Consider the following 16,321-nt stretch of genomic DNA (forward strand, 5'->3'; position numbering starts at 1 on the left):
CATATTTTTTTCATCCTGCGTCAAGTCAAGTTGTTTTTTTTTCCCTAGATCTGAAGCAGGATGAATGAGTTCGAAACAGATTCTGATTGTTCTATGGGTATTCCGGAAAAATCGGATGTGTTTTATGAAGCTAGTAACAAGAAGTTTCAAGAATGGCAAGCCAAAAATCGGCTTCAATCCATGAACGAAATGTGCTTACTGGCCGGATGGCTATCGCCCGAAAAAGTCGAAAATCCTTTCTATGGAACAGGTTTGCAAATTCTTAAAGGAAGCTAAGTACTCTGAAAAGTTCTACGTTCAGCTCTGTTTTATGTGTAGGCCGTTTCATCTCTCTCAAATGACAGGAAAATTGATAAGATCATTTTTGTACTATGTAACTACGTAAATATTTAAAAAAAATAACTATTGAAGGAATTTTTAATCGAATTGGTGTCTTCGGCAAAGATTTATATTACAGATTTTTAAATTAACTTTTGTCACATAAATTCAATTTCACAAAATCAGTATTTTTAATATTTAGAATTTTTTTGTTTGTTTTAGGGGACAAACAACTGCTACTTTTGAGCCATAGAAAAGTATTTGCAAAAATTTGCCGTTGTGATTTTTTGAGAAAAAAAAATTAAATAGAAATTTTAGTCAATAAAGAAAAAGAAACAAGAAAATTGAATCTCATCCAAACATTTCCACATTGATTGTCTAATGCCAATAAGTCAGCAACTAGTGGTTCAATTTTCAATGTTAAAAAATGAATTATTTTTAAAATTTTATGATCGTTTCGGAAAAAATACATTGAAAATTTTTGAATCATGACTAACATTTTTAATGGGAGTTATATTGAATGTTTGGCTCTTTTGAAATGATAGTCTTGATTCCAAATGATGATTAATTTGTTTAAATAGATTTTTTAAATTTGAGGAAATTAAAAACGTGTATAACGATGTAAAGTGGTGTAATTTCAATCAAAGTGAACACTACACTAAATTCTGTATAAAACACTAGCTGTTTCAATTCTGGAAAACTAAAAATAATTGTTGTTAAGAAAATCTAAATTATACAAATACACATATATTTCATTCAACTGCACCTGATTTTTGAACTCCCCGTACTGACACATATAGATAGTAGCTATCTCTAGCTTGAAATCATTTCTCACACAGGTTTGTCCATGTTAGCCTTAGTTGCATCTCCAAACACTCCCGATAGGTACAATGTCAACTATTTCAGTGTAACTCCCCACCCCTCCCCCATCTAGTCAATTTTCTAGGAAATTAACCTTCCTTCGGTATAATGCAATTCTTGTGTTTCGATTAAATTTGATTGATTTTGATTTGAATTACCTTTTTTTTTGTTAGGTTCCAGGACGAAATTGCATCCAATATATTATCAACTACAATGGCATCAAATGGTCTAAGAATCCTCTTTATCTTTTGTTACCAAACTGAATGAAACCCCTTTTCCGCACAAAATGTGAATGTCAAAGTTAGAAGATGATCCCCACTACCCCAAAACCTTTCGAAATATCGCAACTACGATTGAAGCATGAAAAGATATTGGTTTTTAAAAACGAGCGAATCAAAAGATCTCAAAATAACTAGTTTTTATCGTAATGTACTTACTGTTAGGTGTTACCTTTCCAATTCATTACTATTCTAATTTCCCCTTTCTCCCTCGTGTTCCTCTTCCAGCAAATGCAAAACACGCGGAAAACGGAAATCACTAAAATTCCCTCGCCACGACCGCTGGCCGAAATCCTGGAACGTGCCCAGCGATCGATCAAGCTGCCATCGCCGCGCCGGAAAGCGTTCAAGTCGATGGACCAGGCGTGCGAGTCCGAGATGGGCGCCAACGGGACCTCCCCGTTGATGACGGCCATGAGCCAATCGCCGTCGATGGCCACGACGGCCACCCCCGGTGGAAGCACCGGAGCGATAGCCCGAACTGGACCACGGAAGATTTCCGCCTTTCAGCAGATCTTGCAGAACCAACGGCTGCAGAAGAGGGATTCGAAAAGTTTGGACGTGGTGGCGTCCAAGTTGATGGAGGAAAAGTACGGCGGCTATCCGGAGGCCGACGAGGACAAGTCCAAGTCGCTGGACGACGGCATCTTTTGCGGGGACAAAAACAGCGACGACAACAGCAGCGACGAGCAGATCAATCTAATTGATAAGAAGGTAAGATGACGGCGGGTGTCACCCGGAATCCCCGGATCCCAAGTTGGTCCCGGATTGATTGATTGACTGATTGATCGAATCTCGTCGGGGCGTCAGAGAGATGCAAATTTCCGCTCTAATGCTTCGCTCCCTTTCGATATGTATCTTTTTCCCCACCAGCACAAGACCTATCTCGGCGAAGATGAGATCCAACACGCAGTCGAAGCTGCGGCCGTCCTGTTCAAAAAGGTCGTACTCCAGCGGCGGGAGGAGAAGCGCAAAGACGAGGGTGAGTACAGCAAAAAAAAAGAGAGGTGTCCTTTTCACCTTAATAACAGTGCTGGCTTGTGTGCGTGTGCTGCTACTAGCTAGTCCTAGTCCTAGTCTGGTTGAGGTGATGGTGTGTGGTTAACGATTTTTTTGCTCCCCCCCTGTTACTAACCAACCATATCCAGTAAAGCAAAGTAGCGTAGAAAGTGTAACAAAAGTGCTAATCAAGACTGCCGGTGCAGGATTTCGTGACATTGTCACACGGTTCCCGTTTTATCGCCCTCTTTCTCTCTCGTACATCGTCATCAACATCATCAACATCAACATCACTGTCAACCTGTGATGCAGTGTGTAAGGTGCTAGATTGCTTAGGATTATTGTGGTGGGGTACAGAAAGAGTTTGGTTTGATGAACCAGGGCACGAATTATTGAAATTATGAATTTATGATTATAAAAATCTCCTTGGTTTTAGGTAGAATTCATGGGAATAAAGGGTACACACCAAAAAATAATCGTGTAATATTCTGTTATATTGATGCACATAACTGGAGCGTCATATCTGATGCAAATTTACATCAGATTTGAAAATTACATGACACCACCAAGGCATTTATTGATGCATTGAATTTTACAAAACTCGAATATACGACGATGTAATATTCAAATTGATGTAATTTTAGCTGGGAGAATTGTGATTTTGAGGTTAGAAATAAAAACAAGGTTGATCCTTTTCATACTTTTTTCGCTATATTTTTTCTAAATAACGTTTTCGAACTTTGTCTAGAAAAATCCGTATAAAATCTACGGGAATTCCGTAACAAGGTCACTCTAAGGTCACTTAATCCGTTCCGTTATCGTCGTCGGAGATACATTCGGTGGCATTCCTGGATCACTTGTGGCTCTGGTTCTGTCGGGGTACTCCTGCAGTTGCAGCAGAATCAGGGACAGCCGAATATTGTTAGGAGAGAACTGGCGACGTCACACGAAGTCGTTCTGTTTTTTCGGGTTCAGGCGGCTGGTGACATAGAACCGGACAGGAGGAGGCCTTCGGCGGGCGTTCGTAGGCCGGTGAAGAGTTCTAGGCGGACGGACGGCAGGATGACCATCTCTTGGAGGGCTTGTTTGGCCACTTCTTGGCCGGCAATGTCCTGCCACTTGACCTTGGCGCCTCCCTCGATGATTTCGTCCATGATGATCTGGACCAGCTTGGGCTCGACGCCTTTCACGGTGATATGCTGCTGCTGGCCGGATTGATTGCTTGAGAGCGCCGTCCCGAGCGGCGTCTTTGACCGGGGTGGAGTATTCTTGCCCCCGCTGTGGCCGTAACCGTTGCTTGCTTTACTAATCGGGGAACCACTTGGAATCTGCGAAATAGAAACAAAGAGTCAACAACTTCAACTCAACGACCTACTAAGAATCCCGTACCGAAAATTGACGCCGGATGGCCGGGGGCGTCTCCGCTGGTTTTGGCACGATTTTCGGCATGCCACCACCTGCGGTGCAACCTGATGCTCCGGCTGTGGCCCAACACCGTAACCCGTCCCCGTTACCCCGCTTCCACCGGTCGGGGTCGCCCTGGAGCCGCCGTTGCTGCGGGGCAATGTCTGTGACTTGTTCACGCCGACATTGCCGGGGTGCTTGTAGCCGTTTTCGTCGTCGGAGATACGTTCGGCGGCATTCCTGGATCACTTTGGCCCTACAGTTGCAGCAGAATCAAGGACAGCCGAATTTTGTTAGGCTGTTTTTCGGGTTCAGGCGGCTGGCGGCAAATATTTGAGGATGGACAGGACTTGGATCTGGAAAGGTTCTGTTCGACCAATGCCCAACTCTTAGATGGCTACCATTCCTCTTCCACCTTGAGCCGCTGGTGGCGCATGTTCCAGCGTAGATTCCGACTGAGGATGGACAGGACCCGGACCTGGACAGGTTCCGTTCGACCAACGACCGGTATATTCCGCCTCCGGAGAATCGTGGTTGCATCTTGTACAGCTGGAAAGTAAACAAAGTGTTGTTTTTCAATTGAACAAATTGCAGCGTCAGGTATATTTCACTCACCTTGATCTTTTTTATTTGGCAAATCTAAGAATTTGGAGATTTTCATTGACTTTCAGCAAATGCTTGAAGCCAGAAACTCGACTGATTTCCAAAACACTAAGATGGCTGACACATCATTTGCACTGTCAAGCGAGCGTAGTCAAATCAGGCTAAAATTGTGTTTGTTTAGATGTAAAATTCCATCAAAAAACACGCTCCGGTTATGTGCATCAAATGATACACAAAATCAGGTCATACTAAGATTAAATTTACACGATACTTGACGGAATCTTTTGCTTTGCGTTTTAATTGAGAAATTACGACTCTACATCAAATCAAGCACAATTTTACATTAGGTTTTCAATTAAATCCATGATTTTTACATCATATTTGAAATTCCGTCAAGTGTAATATTATTATTTTTTTAGTGTGTATTCTAATCTAATCTGCAATCTAATGCAGTACTTTCAAGAACCCAAAAAAGCATTAAATTCATTAAAGCGGCCCAGCCTACTGCGTTGCATTAATCGTTTGAAACAGATACTGTGAACGGGTCCACATTTCATAGAATCATCAAAGAATGGAGGAGACGTGGACTTACCGTACAGTACAAAACGTAAAAATGCTCCTTATTTCCCTATTTGTCATATTTTTTTTCTGGAAAATCGCTTTTTAATTTGAAAGGAGGCTGAGCCCATCAATATTTCATTTTAATTCAATTTCTTCTAAAGTTGCATTATTTAGCATTATTGGCTATGTATTGAATGTATTGCATAAATTGAAGAATGCGTAAATTTGAGATTTTATTGTATTTTGATTTATATTCGTATTACAGAGAGGCAAAAAAGAGCTAAAAAAGTATAAAATTTTACTCCCAGAAATATTGTTTTGAGTTTTGGTATTCTAGACGAGTTTTTCAAAAACACCTTTGTCGTAAGATTTTTATGCACACAGAACCTTATAGGGGGAGAGGGGGTAATATGCACCACCTAAGGGAAAACTGTGATTTCTCTGCCATTACAGAATTACTGTGGAAGAATTTTGTTCGATGTTCTAAAACAACTATTATTCTTCGTTATCCATGTGAAAAAAGTCTTAAAAAACCCCAAAATTGTTCGAAAATATCAAATTTCTAAAAACATTTTTGATTCATTTCAAACAACCATGCGGGGCAAAATGCACCACAACATGGGGCAAAATGCACCGGGTAAAATCAGTTTTCACTAGTCACCACTAGATGACACCGCTGTTTTTACAAAGGAGCTTCACAGCGGTGCATTTTGCCCCAACCACGCTTTCTGCAGAAAATTTAATTAAAAAGGCATTTTTCATGTTTTTGGACTCATCTATCTAAAGAATAATGAAGATTATGGCACTTACTATAGGGATCGTTCAAAAATTACGTCCAAGAATAGGGGAGGGGGTCTGAGGTTTGTGACAGCCCATGTTAAAGGTATAGGAAAAGTGCGTGACAGAGGGGAGGGGGGGGGTCTGAAATCCCGAAAATCAATGGACGTAATATTTGAACAAACCCATAACAATAAATGTTTTTTACTTACTTTTACTTTTTACTTTTATTGGCGCTACACCATTAGCTTGGCCTGCTGCACGATTCTCCGCCAACAAGCTCGGTCCATGGCTGCGTGTCTCCAATTTCGCGGTGCACCCACACTTTCTAGATCGCTCTCCACTTGGTCCACCCACCTCGCACGTTGCACCCCCCTACGTCTTGTTCCTACCGGCTCCGACACAAACACCAACTTCGCAGGATTGATCTTCTGGTTCCGTTGGCTCAATTGCTCGGTACGTTCCGGCATCCTTGCAACATGACCGGCCCACTGCAACCGTCCAGCCTTCGCGACCTTCCGGATGCTTGGTTCGTTGTAGAGTTGTGCAAGTTCGTGGTTCATTCTCCGCCGCCATCCGTCGTTCTCATATACGCCGCCAAAGATGGTCCTTAGCACTCGACGTTCGAAGACGCTTAGCGCTCGTATGTCCTCTTCGAGCATTGTCCACGTCTCGTGCCCGTAGAGGACGACCGGTCTTATCAGCGACTTGTAGATGGAACACTTCGTATGTAGGGAGAATTTCCGGGACCTCTGGCTCTTGTGGAGACCGAAATAAGCACGACTTCCAGCGATGATGCGTCTCCGAATTTCCCTGCTGCAGCTGTTGTCCGACGTCACCAACGATCCGAGGTACACAAACTCCTCTACCACCTCGAATTCGTCCCCGTCGATTGTAACGCTTGGTCCAATGCGAGCCCTAAGGGACTCGGTTCCTCCTGCCAGCAGGTACTTTGTCTTCACCACATTCACCCTTAGCCCAACCTTCTCTGCTTCCCGCTTCAAGCCGGTGTACGCATCCGCAACCGCCTTGAACGTTCTGCCAACAATGTCCATGTCGTCAGCGAAGCAGATGAATTGGTTGGACTTGCTGAAGATCGTGCCCCGCATATTGAAGCCCGCTCGTCTCATAACACCTTCCAGTACCACATTGAAACAGAGGCAAGAAATCCCATCGCCTTGCCGAAGCCCCCCGAGTGAAGGAAACGAGTCCGATTCCGCACCCGATATCTTCACACAGCACCGAGCCCCATCCATCGTCATCTTGATCAGTCTGATCAACTTCCCGGGAAAGCCGTTCTCGTCCATAATTTTCCATAGCTCTTCGCGATCGACTGAGTCGTACGCGGCTTTGAAGTCGATGAATAGGTGGTGCGTGGGAACTTGGTACTCGCGACACTTTTGGAGGATCTGTCGCACAGTGAAGATTTGGTCGGTTGTTGATCTCCCCATGACGAATCCGGCTTGATAACTTCCAACAAAACCTTCCGCTATTGGCGATAGGCGGCTGAAGAGGATCTGGGAGAACACTTTGTAGGCCGCGTTGAGGACTGTGATGGCACGGTAGTTCTCACAATCTAACTTGTCCCCCTTCTTGTAGATCGGGCATATTACTCCCACTTTCCACTCCTCCGGTAGCTGTTCTGACTCCCAGATCCTGACTATCAGCCGGTGCAAACAGGACGCCAGCTTCTCCGGGCCCATCTTGATGAGTTCAGCACCGATACCATCCTTACCCGCTGCTTTGTTGTTCTTCAGCTTCTTGATGGCATCCTTAACTTCCCTCATCGTGGGAACTGGCTCCTCTCCTTCTCCTGCTGTACCGATGAAGTCCTCTCTCCTGCCGCCTTGAGCCCCTGCCTCTGCTTCTGCGCCGTTCAGGTGTTCATCGAAGTGCTGCTTCCACCTGTCGATCACCTCACGCTCGTTCGTCAAGATAGCTCCATTTTTATCCCGGCACATTTCGACTCGCGGCGTGAAGCCGTTGCGGGATCCGTTGAGCTTCTTGTAGAACTTGCGCGTTTCGTTCGAGCGATGCAGCTGCTCCATGTCCTCAAACTCCAACTCTTCCTGGTGGCGCACTTTTGCCCGGAAGAGCTGGTGCTGCTGCCTTCGCTTCTGTCCATACGCCTCCTCGTAATCACGGAGATTGTACTGCAGCATTGCCCTCCGTGCTGCATTCTTCTCCTCCAAAATCGCCCGACACTCCTCGTCGAACCAATCGTTCCGTCGTCCTCGTTCCACAAATCCGATGGTGCTTTCTGCTGCGTTGGTGATGGCTGCCTTGACGCTCCTCCAGCAGTCCTCGAGGGGAGCTTCCAACAGCTCACCCTCCCCTGGCAACGCAGCCTCCAGCGAATGCGCGTACCGGGATGCGACTTCCGGTATCTTAAGCCGCTCCAGATCCAACCGCGGAGGGCGGCGGTACCGAACGCTTTTCGCCAGGGAAAGTCGTTGGCGCATTTTCACCATCACCAGATAGTGGTCCGAGTCGACGTTGGCGCCGCGATAGGTCCTGACGTCGATGATGTCGGAAAAGTGTCTACCGTCGATTACAACGTGGTCGATTTGTGATTCCGTTCCTTGCGGTGATCTCCAGGTGTACTTGTCTCGGAGGTTGTGCTGGAAGCAGGTGCTTCGTACGGCCATGTTTTTGGAGGTGGCGAAGTCGATCAGTCGCAGGCCGTTTTCGTTCGTGCGTACGTGGGCGCTGAACTTTCCTATCACCGGTCTGAATTCCTCCTCCTGGCCAACCTGAGCGTTAAAATCTCCAATAACGATTTTGACGTCATGTTTTGGGCAGCTATTGTACGTCCAGTTCAGCTGCTCGTAAATGCGTCCTTGTCGTCATCTTCGCTTCCTGAGTGCGGGCTGTGCACGTTTATGATGCTGATGTTGAAGAAACGGCCCTTAACCCTCAACACGCACATTCGGTCGGTGAGCGGGGTCCACCCAATCACGCGATCGTGCATTTCACCCAGCACTATAAAGGCTGTCCCCAGCCTCTTTTTCTCGCCGCGGCTCTGGTAGATTGTACAGCCAATCCTTCTGTACTCTTGCACCTCCTCCGCACCTATCCAGCCAACCTCCTGCAGCGCTACGATGCTGAACTTGCGGACCCTCAATATGTCGGAAAGTATGCGGATACTCCCGTCAAATTTGAGAGACCTGCAATTCCACGTTCCGAGCTTCCAATCGTGGGACCTCGTAAGAAGTCCAGTTCCGTGCCGATTGGTCCGGCTCGCATCGTGTGCTTCCTGCACTGGTGTTTTACGGCGGGTTCGTGTGGCCTGCACCAACCCCCTGTCTCGCCGGAGGACCATCGTGCCGGTACTGTTTAAAGTCCCACGCCGACACAAGGACTTTTACTCAGCCGCCCCTAACCTGGGGTACAGACGCTGTTTCGAGCCGCCCCTAACCTGGGAACAGACGCTCGAATGAGGGGGAGGTGTCAACCACCTACTACCTGCAATGAGCCGCCCCTAACATGGGAACAGACGCTCACTGCGGCGGAAGGGTCGAACGCCGGGGTTTTGAGCCGCCCTTAACCTAGGGAACAGACGCTCAGCGGGGAAAGGGGGTGTGGTTCCCAATAGCCACTGTAAAGCCGCCCCTCACCTGGGATACAGACGCTTTCAAGATTGAGAAACAGGCACCTTTTTTTGAGCCGCCCCTCACCTGGGATTCAGACGCTCAACGGGGAAGGGGGGGGGGGGTACTTGCTTGTGCGCGGTGGACCTCTCGTACTGTTTATTTATTTTATTTTTTTATTTATTTTTCCAAAAAAAAAAACTTTCACAACTTTTTTTTTTCGCACTCAGGATACAACCCTGTTCTGGGTGTCTTCTGCGTATTCCCTTCCTTGTACTTTTCGCTGCTATACTATCTGCCTCGGCTTGTCCAGCAAAGGCGACGACACACAACACAAAAGTACTTCACGCGGCTTCTTTTTCACAACACACAAAGCACAGTACACGACGACGACGATGACGATGACGATGACCGCGTCGCACTTGCACTGACTCTTCTGCGGCGATTTTTTTTTTTTGTTTTGACCCGTGCGGATCGCAGATTAGGAGCCGAAATTCCTTGATTAATCACGATCACCGGGCTCACTTTCAGGTGCAAACGGTTCACTATGCGTTCCGACGGCAGTTCACGGACACTCACGCCGGGTTGGAACCGGATTACCGCGGGTTTTCGAGAAAAATCGACGGACCGGTCAGAAAAACGCACCCGTGCTTCAACTCACGCACACAGACTTAATGTTTTTTATATTGTCCAAAAATCATAATGAAAGTTCAATGAAAATTAGATTAAAACGCAATATTTTAATGTTTTGCAAATAACTTAAGCTGTTTTTAAAATGCGATGCTCAAATTTTTCCAGAATAGTTTAGCAATGTTAAGCTTCCAATTTCTATGATTTTTTCCCCGGAAAATTCTTCCAAACTCCGAGAAAAGCAGGGGGTGCATTTTGCCCCGGGGTGCATATTACCTCCTCACACCCTAAGTTGAGACAACATAAGCTATTTTTTAATATTTTTTTTATTTATAAGCAGTCTTCCAAACTTAAGCAGATCCTTGTTTTTTTAAGAATATTGGTATTAATTTTGAATCACTGAATCACTCAGATGCAATTTCAAGCTTGATTTTCAAAAATGTTAAAAGAAAAAGTATTACAATATGCTTTGTCCATCCTCACAGTTATGCTACTTTAAAAAATAGCAAAATATCAATTAAATTATGACAAAAAAGTTTTTCGTCTGTTACCAGTATGTGGCCACGAAATTCTAAATTTGATCAAATATTAAAAAGTCTTTATTTGATTACAAATACATAGAATAGTTTACAATCAGTTTTACATATTTTTTCAATACAAATTACAATTTTAGTAATTTTGTTGTCCTCTGATTTTACATCCCTAAAATATGGGGCGGTTTTGGCTATCTTGGCACCTGTTGTATCAACCTGTCTGAAATAAGTCATTTTTTGACCTGATGCAATCGGAAAAAATAAGCAATTAAAAATGTTTTATTTTCAAGAACGAAAAAAAAAAATTTAGCTTCATACCAACACTTTGAAATATGACCGCTTTTTAGATATTCGGCATCTACTTTACCACGTTTTTTCCTACCGTTCAGTAGGTAGTTTATAACATTTACGATAAGTAATATATTCCTAGGACTTGGCAACACTTCCCATGATACAGGACTAGATTCTGTAATTGTAAAAAAATGTATCGAATCGATTAGCATTATGATCTTCAAACCTTTCCTCAGATATTTATAAATAAAAATGACCATTTAAAAGAAAAGAAGGCATAAACAAATTATAAGTGAATTATGTAGCTTTATGAATTTCAAAGTTTGATTTTGACGTAGACTTACGTCTTTGTCGAAGGTACTGGGGTGTCATCCCAAAAAACCCGGGCCGAAGGCCCTGGTTAACTGCGTCATCCGTCAAACGCTTATATCTTCCTTCCCTCTAATCGAATCGACACGATTTATGTGCCATTCGATTCGAAAATTATTCAGCAATTTGCTATAAAACTTTCATTGTTGGCAAAATAGTTTAACTATTGAAACAATTGAATGTTTTAAAATGTTTTCAAAATGCAGAGATTTTGCAAGCAAAATGAGCGCTTCCCACTCACGGACGGGAATGTCAAGTACCTATTTTGAGGGAAAATCATCCGAGCAACGCGACCGAGTGTCGGTCGCGAAAAGGAGGGAAGTAGCGGGCCGAAATCATACATAAGAACGCGCGCCAGAGCCCATTCCATCATTCACGTCTCAGACGTCGGACCGGCAGCAGCAGCAGCAGCAGCAGGAAAGCTCAGCCCAGAGCAGCAGCAGCAGGAGAGAGACCAGAGCAGCAGCGGAAGGAAAGCTCAGCCCAGAGCAGCAGCAGCAGGAGAGAGAGGGACCAGAACTGGAAAAGAAGTGCGCATCGCCCTCTCGTCGTCACCGTCAGCCAGTTGCCTCTCGATGGCCGGACCGATAGGATCTTTCGTGGTTGCTGTGGTTCGGAGGTGCTTCAATCCCCATCCCTCGTCCCACCCGGGACGAGGCATCAACAAGATGAGGCGCGCGCCTGCTGCCTTCCGCCGAAAAGCCTCTCGTGGGCCAACTAGCTCGTCGCATTCGCGGCGAGCGCTTCTGAAAGAGTTCATCTTATCAAATTCTAGAGTGTTGAATGAGTTGCCTTCGTCCCACCCGGGACGAGGCAGCGAGCTAATTTCAATTTAAATTTCAGGAACAAATTTTGGTCTTCGGGGGCGACGGAATGCACAGCTTTCTGAGGCTGCTCTCGCCCCCAACCCCTATGCCCCCCCTCTCCCTCCCCCCATTCGGCTCGCTAAAATTCCTTCGTCTCTTTCTTTCCTCTCTTTGCCGTTCGAATGGGTGTTCCTTCCAATATATATAGCTAATTCTTCAAATTAATATATGGAAAACCCACATGTCCACATATCTAAATTTTACGTAAGTCTACGCCATTCCGGTTATGTCTGTGACATAACTACTTTGACTTTTTTTAAGTTAAATTTATTGAACCAACACCGGAAACACTTCGGTTTAACCAAAATGTGTATTGTTCAAACTTTTTGTTCCCTCCATTAAATATTTTTTCGCATGAAATGAGTAATTTACCAAAATCCTTTAAAGAATAAATAGAGTAATAAAATTCAAATTCAGAGCTTTCCTAGAACTCCTAACCAGCTAATTGACAGTGCACAGGTTAAACGCTCCTGACGGCACAATTCCTGCAAAAAAAAAAAAAAACATTATTCCACTCGCAGGCGAACCGAAAAATTCAATTATCATTTAATTTTAATGTGCCACGTAATGAATATTGATCACTGACTGGCATACCTTCAGGTGCAATCGTCATAGCCCAGGCGTTTAGTCAGTCACGTGTCGTCGTCGTCGCACAATCGCACAGTCACTGTCCTTCTTCTACCTACCCGCGTGCCACTTCTTTTTCTTCCTTCTCTCATCTTCTCACTAACGATGTGGTGGGGCCAGTGGGTGTCATTTCTAAAGAGGATCGTGCCCCCTTTGTGTCGTTGTGTGACGCTGACGCCACTCAAGAGGCACCGAAAGTCGTCGCTGCAAAAGCCAGCAATTCTGTGGTAAAATTAGAATAAAGTAGAATAAACGCTTGAGCTCGCAGATTTTCTGGCACAGGTTTAAACCTGGCTGGCTGCTGCCGGTTGGTGGGGGCGTTTTCTCCAGGTGGTACTTGACGGTCGTACGTGTGTGTGTGTGTGTGTGTGTGTGACAATTTGGTTGAAGAAACGGCTTTCGTACTCGTATTCATCCCTGGCGTGACGGCGAGAGCTTAAAATAGCGAATCGTTTCGTATTACGAGGGATTTGTGATTACTTAGGTTGCTGCTGGCTCGTGTTTTTTAAGGGGGAAGACGTTGTGTCGTGCGAGGTAATTTAGGCGTATTTCAGCTGATTTGTTTACGAAATGTATTTTTTTTTCTCTTCTTCTTGCTGTTGTTTTTGGGGTGCGTGCGTGACTGCGTAATTGACGTACCGTAATCTGGGGTGAATCGGGACTACAGTTTGAATAGGGACAGCAGTTTCTAGAGCACTTAAAGCTTTTAAATTTAGAAACGGATGTACACATTTTGTAGGCCTGAGTCTGTTCTAACCGAAACCAACCAGAAAAATCTAAATATTGTGCTCCAAAATGGTAAAAACTGCTGTCCCAATTCGCCCCATGTGTCCCGATTGACCCCAGTTTACGGTACGTGGAAAGTTTCGTGGGTACTTTTATTGACGCTGGTGAACAAATTGAAAGTTCACACTTACTTACGCGAGTGAGTGGATTTAATTAAAATTTGTATGAAAATTGACGGAAGCATTCGCATGAAGTTTCCCTGCAAAAACTCGACTTTTCCGTTTACATTTTTTTTATTAAATTCAATATTCACCACATTTATTGTCTCAGAAAAAAGTACATGCAAATACCATGTAGAATGTACTAGAGGTGGGCAAAACCACTTTTTTTTAGGAGCCGCTCATTTTCGTTCGCTCATAAAAAAGAACCGCTCTTTTGAACGGTTCTTTCGCTCTTTTTCAAAATATCGATGAAAAGGATATTTTTTAAGAATGATGTGATTATTAAAGCTATTTCACATTGGAATTATATAAATTATTTGAAAAAAGTCTATAAACGATGAAGTTTATTTGACCAGGAGGATTTATTTATTTTTTCCAAAAATCTCTGAGCTATTTAGAAGATTTTTGATAGTAAATTACAAGTTAAGCAATTTTAAATGCTCAAATTTGTATTCGGGTAAAACTGTAGTGTACGATCTGGTTAAAAACCTTACGATAGTTTAAAAAATCATTTTTTTTGAATTTAAAAAAATAGGAAACTGAACATATGAGCTTAAAAACTATTGAACTATTAAGTGGTTTTGAAATATTGACATAAATCTTATTGACAATCTTTCAATATATATTGATGGGAAAGTTGCTATAGACACCCTAATGAAATATGACGATTCAGCTCTGAAAATGTCGTGAAAAAGCCCCTCATTAACATGCCGTTTTTATCCTAAAGTACTTGAAAAAGTACATGTTGACAATGTTTGGATTATTTTTTTTATTAGCATTGAAATATTTGAAATTGTATTTTCAAATCTCAAAAACTAACTTTACACTACAATTTGTTGGAAATTCAATAAATTATATTTAAATATAACAAGTTTAAATTTTTTTCCATCTTGGAACGGTTCTTTCAAAAGACCGGAGTTTAAAAAAAGAACCGCGGTTCTTTTTTTGTGAGCCATGGTTCGTTCGCTCTTTTTAATGAACCGGCTCTTTGAGCGGCTCGCTCTTTTTTTGCCCACCTCTAGAATGTACGAACATAATTTCACCAAATCAACACGCAGTTTAGAATCTCGAATGAAGCACAACACAGCAAAAAACGCAAACAAGCTTTCAAAAACCGTCATCCCAGCGTGAAAAGCACTCTCCCAAGAGAGAGAGAAAGCTGCGCGCAAAGCTTTTTATTCTATTTCAAGTACTGTCGGTAGGTAGTATTTTGACGTTTTACCGCGGTATAACTTTATATCAACTCTACCCGTCGCCACTCAATTTTACCTCCATGCGTATAAAGCGAATATAAAGTTTTGAGACTCTGTATGCATACTTTGTATGTTGATATAGAGGGGATTTAAAGCTACCATATACAGTCCCACGGTTACTTGGGTTTTGTTCAAGTTTATCTGAAAATTTCACTGAAGTTTCAATCCAAAAAAAAACTCGATCCAATTAATCCTAAGATATGTCATCTGAAAAATTAATGCATTTTTACTGACACTTGGAAAAACTCATTTTTCCTGTTTGTTTCTTTTCTTCTTAGGAAATTTTCCAATCCTTTTGAAAAATATTGTTTTTAAAAGATATTATTTTTTTTTTTTGAAATTTGTCTAAATCACAAAATTTTCAATTAATCGTAATTAGAGCATAACGTGTTGACCGACTTTAGCCAAAGCAAAAAAGATAGCAATTTTAATAGTTTAAAATATGTTGGTAGTCATGAACAAAATATCATTGTGTTAAAAAGTGCAATGAGAAAATCAATTGTTCAATAGTGCACCTATTTTTCCTGAATTTTCCTTTGTATACCTATTACCTTTATACAACTTAGCCTATGAATGTATGGCATAAGGTCGAATGAACAAAAGGTCTAATGAACAATAGGTCGAAAATTCGTTTTTTAAGCTTATCTTAGGCAAAACAGGACTACTTAAAAGTTATTTAAGAAATCTCTGTTCCATAAGCGTTAAAAAATAAGCTATAAACTCATACGAACTAGCGAATTAATCCATGCCATGCATAGTTTTCACATTTTCAATTTATTCATGTGTTTTCGAAAAATACTCAAATTTTCACAAAATATCGTATTTTTTAAAAATATTAAAATTTTCATAACTTGCAAAAGAGTAATCAAACGAAGCAAAATTTTGAATTCTTTTCAATTTATTCAAGTGTTTTCATAAAATACTGTTATTATTTCAAAATATCGTATTTTTTGGAAAATACTCAAATTTTTTTGTTTTGCAATATGGGTATCAAACAAAGCGTCATTTTTTTATTCCTTTTTTATTTAGTTTGTAATATACTATTTTTTTAGAGAAAAATTCCACATTTTTTGTATGAAAAATTCCACATTTTTTGTGAAAATATTCATATTTTCATAATTTGCAACAAACTAATGAAACGAATCTAATTTTTGGATACATTTTCAATTTATTTAAGTGTTATCGTTAAATACTCAAATTTTCTCAAAATATCATTTTTTTTTCGAAAATACTAAAATTTTCATAATTTGCAATATGCGTGTAGCAAACGAAGCGATTTTTTAATGCATTTTCGTTTTATTAAATATTTTTTGTTAACTGCTATTTTTTTTATAAAATACCATATTTTTGTGAAAATACTCTAATTTTCATAATACGCAATATAGGAATCAAACGAAGCGGCATTTCGAATGCA

The 16,321-nt window shown here is 42.2% G+C and overlaps 1 protein-coding gene across 7 annotated transcripts in view; it reads left to right on the forward strand.

Annotated features, from left to right (window-relative positions):
• The window catches only part of LOC6032095, a 148,510-nt gene that overhangs the window by 75,158 nt on the left and 57,031 nt on the right, over positions 1–16,321 (forward strand). For all 7 annotated transcript variants that reach the window (XM_038250268.1, XM_038250289.1, XM_038250279.1 and 4 more), the window contains 2 exons: positions 1,686–2,171; positions 2,331–2,439. In XM_038250268.1, the coding sequence (XP_038106196.1) occupies positions 1,686–2,171; positions 2,331–2,439 (595 nt within the window). The remainder of the gene's footprint in view (positions 1–1,685; positions 2,172–2,330; positions 2,440–16,321) is intronic.

The sequence above is a fragment of the Culex quinquefasciatus genome, chromosome 1, assembly GCF_015732765.1.
Source record: "Culex quinquefasciatus strain JHB chromosome 1, VPISU_Cqui_1.0_pri_paternal, whole genome shotgun sequence".
Taxonomy (NCBI): Eukaryota; Metazoa; Arthropoda; class Insecta; order Diptera; family Culicidae; genus Culex; species Culex quinquefasciatus.